The sequence below is a fragment of the Merops nubicus genome, unplaced genomic scaffold (assembly GCF_000691845.1).
Source record: "Merops nubicus isolate BGI_N331 unplaced genomic scaffold, ASM69184v1 scaffold11069, whole genome shotgun sequence".
NCBI classification, from domain to species: Eukaryota; Metazoa; Chordata; class Aves; order Coraciiformes; family Meropidae; genus Merops; species Merops nubicus.
The window spans coordinates 18,756-22,590 of NW_008631771.1; the positions used below are offsets into that span (position 1 = coordinate 18,756).

Below are 3,835 nucleotides of genomic sequence, written 5' to 3' on the forward strand. Positions count from 1 at the left end.
TCCTCTTTTTTAACACAGAAAGCATAAACACTTGGATATGTTAAAAACGTAAAAAGTCTAATACACACTGTTCTTTGTTCTAGCTCTGCATTCCCTAAAAAATCAGGGAAGACATTCTGAATTAACATAGGTGATACTGTCTTTATCTGTTGGATACTTATAGTAGCTGTCCTTATTCTGAAGTGCTAAGAATGGGTTGCGTTCTATAGTTTTATATAAGCTTGTATTGACTGACCATTGTTTCACCCTCTGTTTAGTTTGTACATTTAGTTGTTGCTGTGCAGATAAGGGAAACCTTGTTCTTGTTTTCCACAATATTTATAGTTTTGCTGGGCATTGGGGTGATTTTTTTTTTTTTTTTTAAGTGGAATGGTTAATTTTAACTCTGTAGGTGGTTTCAGAGAATTTGCTGAGAAGGATGTGATTGTGGTTTACTATCACCTTTGACTTTATCACTTGTAGATACCAAGAATGCTAAAAACAGCTCTAAGATAATGAATGGCAAAGTATGTTTGCATATGGAGAACATAGATTTTGATAGGCAGTTTTTGGAAAAGCAGGCTTCAGGTAATCTGTCTCCACACAATCTGCGTGACACTGTGTGAGAAATACCCCTGTGTGAGGGAGAGCAAAGGGCAGGAGCTAAGGAGCTCGAGGGAGCAGAGCCTTGAAGATTAAAAACAGGGGAAGTGGAAGCTCTGAGATGAACTTCCTCATATGTTATCTGTACACATAGCCACTTCTGTGAAGTCATAGGCTTTTCGAATACCTTAAAAGTCATACTTGCTATGTAAAAAGGTTATTTATACCAATGAAATCAGTTTGAGGAATATAGTATAATACATAGAACTTTAAATATTATATTATTCCACAATAAATTAATATTACACCTATTAACATTGTTTACAGCTTCAGAATCTAACTAATTTTTTTTTTATTTCTTTCTAAGCTTCTGGTGGCAGGAGGAGAATACTGACCTGCGATGGAAGTCAAAACATCATTTAGCAAAGCCAGTAGGATTCCTGAAACTGTATCCACATTAATTAATGAAGACTTTGTCCTGGTTCATCAGCAGTCTGAGGACACCTCTGGAAAAGATGAAAAACCTCAGTTAAAGGTTTACTGTTACTTTATTTTAAATGTGTAGTAAGATTTATATTGATCAGAAGATTGCAACTTCTGAATATTTAATTAAAGATACTTGTGTCTGCTTGAGGAGACTCTTGGATTGTATAGTTTGTCTTTGCTTATTACAGTGAAATTAACGTCTCAGATCGAGCAAATCTGTCCAAAAGTGGCAGTTCAGTTTTTCTTTTAATAATTTCTTCAGGGGTCAGCTTTGTTAGTATTCTGTGGATTTATACCATAGTAAAGGACTAAAAAGTTGTTTTGAAAGAACAGGCTTCAGATTAAACCTTGGGAAATATTCTTCATGTAGGGATCAGAGACTCTTGTTACCTTAAAAGCACATCAGATTGGATAGGAATAAACCATGAAGGGTCTTGTTTTTTAGTTTTTAATTTAGTTTTCCTGCTTATTGTCACTTTAAGCATGACTAAGACCTTTTCTAAAAGCTTTCTAGAATAGCAGACTGTTATATCCTTTGTGTGATAGCTGATTGGCTAATAAGAAACTTCCCCGCTTGAGTTGCAGGAGCTGATTTACTAGTTTTGGTCCTGATGGAACAATAGGAATTTGTTCCCCTTGATATGGCAAATAATTACCTAGTCTGTCTTTGCATAACTATTTGGCAGTTAATTACAACCAATGATGTCTGTCTGTATTAAACACTAGCTGCTGCTTTAGTAATTCTGTCTGGAAAGAGGCAGATGGAGGTAGAATCCATGATGCCATTTTTTTTTTTGTTTATTTGTTTATTTTTTGTTTTGTTTCCCCCTCACCATGGAACATGTCTTGCCATTTTCTTGCCCCATCTTTAGACTTGCCCCCCTCCTCTGTGGGACAATAGGTGAAACAACCTAAATGGATTTGTAAAAAGTAAAATTTTCTTTGAGGCTAATCTTTAACAAAGTCTCTTGATCTTTGTTCTGAATGGGGGATCTAAACACACAAACCTGTTATTTTAAGAGCTGTCTGTAGTTTGTAGATGGTTGTTGGATTAGTAGTAAGACTATGGTGTTTATATATAATGGGATGGGACACTGGATTATACTTGATTTAATTTTGTTGATTCTTAGTGTGTTGTCTTGTTCAGCAAAGTTTCTTAATTTTTGCAATGAGTAAGACTATATGCTTGAAAAATAATAGTGGAAGTAAAACTACCTTTAAACCAACATCATCTCCTTGTGCTTACAGGTATTTTCAAATGGAGATGATCAACTGGAGAAGGCAATGGCAGAGATACTGAGGGATTCTGAAAAAGACCAGAACAATTTAACTGCTCTCCAAGAAAATCCCAGTGATGCAAGCAGCCAGGCAGCTGGAGATGGTTCAGGAGGTCAAACAAATCAACCATCTTTGCACCTTGCTTTAGACCCTTCTACTACAGGTATTGCTAAAGGGCTTCCCCTTTCAATCATATATGGGAGGTTTTTCTTTATGCAGTTTCAAGTTAACCTTTAAAGTGAATATAAAGGTTTCTGGAGCTTCATTCCAGTACTATACTGGAGAACACCCTGGCATCTCCTCTTCTTTTTTTGATGGGTTGAGGATTGTAGCTGGGAATAGATTATCAGTGGACACCCTGTGCTGCTCTCTTTTGGTCACGATCATCTTCATTTTGTCTCCAGCCCTAGATGAGTATTGTGTAACTTACTGAACTATAGTTGAGGCAGAGATGCTGCTGTTGGAGTATGAGAGGTTTCAGGGCAGTGATAGTACTAAGAGTTGGGGCTGTTCAGTCTGGAGAAGAGAAGGCTCTGAGGTGACCTTATTGTGGCTTTCCAGTATCTTAGGGGGGCCTACAAGAAAGCTGGGGAGGGACTTTTTAGGCTATCGGGTAACAACAGAACTAGAGGGAATGGGGCAAAGCTGGAAGTGGGCAGATTCAGGCTGGATGTGAGGAAGAAGTTCTTCACCATGAAAGTGGTGAGACCCTGGGATGGGTTGCCCAGGGAGGTGGTTGAGGCCCCATCCCTGGGGGTCTTTAAGGCCAGGCTGGATGAGGCTCTGGGCAGCCTGATCTGGTGGGAGGTGTCCCTGCTCATGGCAGAGGGGTTGGAACTGGGTGACCCTTGTGGTCCCTTCCAACCCTGACAGATTCTGATCTGTTTTAGCAGAGGACTTTAGAGCCCTAATGGCTCAATGGTTGGACTTGATGATCTTGAAGGTCCCTTCCAACCTAAAGGATTCTATGATTCTAAGTGAAATGTACTCTGTGCAAACCCATTCACTTTTCATCTCTGGTGCTATCACTAGGTTCCAGTGAGGACAGCTTTGTTTTGATATTTGCTAGGAATAATTGGGGTACGTGTCTGCTATTTGAAGTTTTGGTGAAAAAGGGAAGACTGAAAGCTTCCTATGTAAACTATTGTATATAAAATATATACAATATATTAAATAGATATAATGTATTGTAGCTTTTATTTATATATTTTAGGAATACAAGGGTGTGGCTGTCTCTGTGGGCCTTGAATTAGAATTCTTTCTCCCTCAGTAGTATGCAGCACACTTCTGTGGCATTATGTCAGAGAATTCCCATAGTGTCTGTTTACAAAAAAAGTTACAAAGAAAATGTGTTTGTGGTAGAGTGAGATGGGCAATTTATGCATTATTGAACACACTCTTCTGTTAATTACACATATACTGCACTTTTGAGAAACTTACCTTACTGTCTCCCTGTTTGATGTGCTTCAAACAAAACACAACCTTTAGA

At 38.2% G+C, this 3,835-nt stretch overlaps 1 protein-coding gene across 1 annotated transcript in view; it reads left to right on the top strand.

Moving 5' to 3' along the window:
* Positions 1 to 978: 978 nt before the first annotated feature.
* LOC103780052 (rab GTPase-activating protein 1-like) overlaps positions 979 to 3,835 on the top strand; it is a gene marked incomplete at its 3' end in the record, with an annotated part of 14,887 nt that continues 12,030 nt past the window's right edge. The window contains exons 1-2 of the mRNA XM_008947701.1: positions 979 to 1,117; positions 2,317 to 2,509. Coding sequence (XP_008945949.1) covers positions 983 to 1,117; positions 2,317 to 2,509 — 328 coding nt within the window. The remainder of the gene's footprint in view (positions 1,118 to 2,316; positions 2,510 to 3,835) is intronic.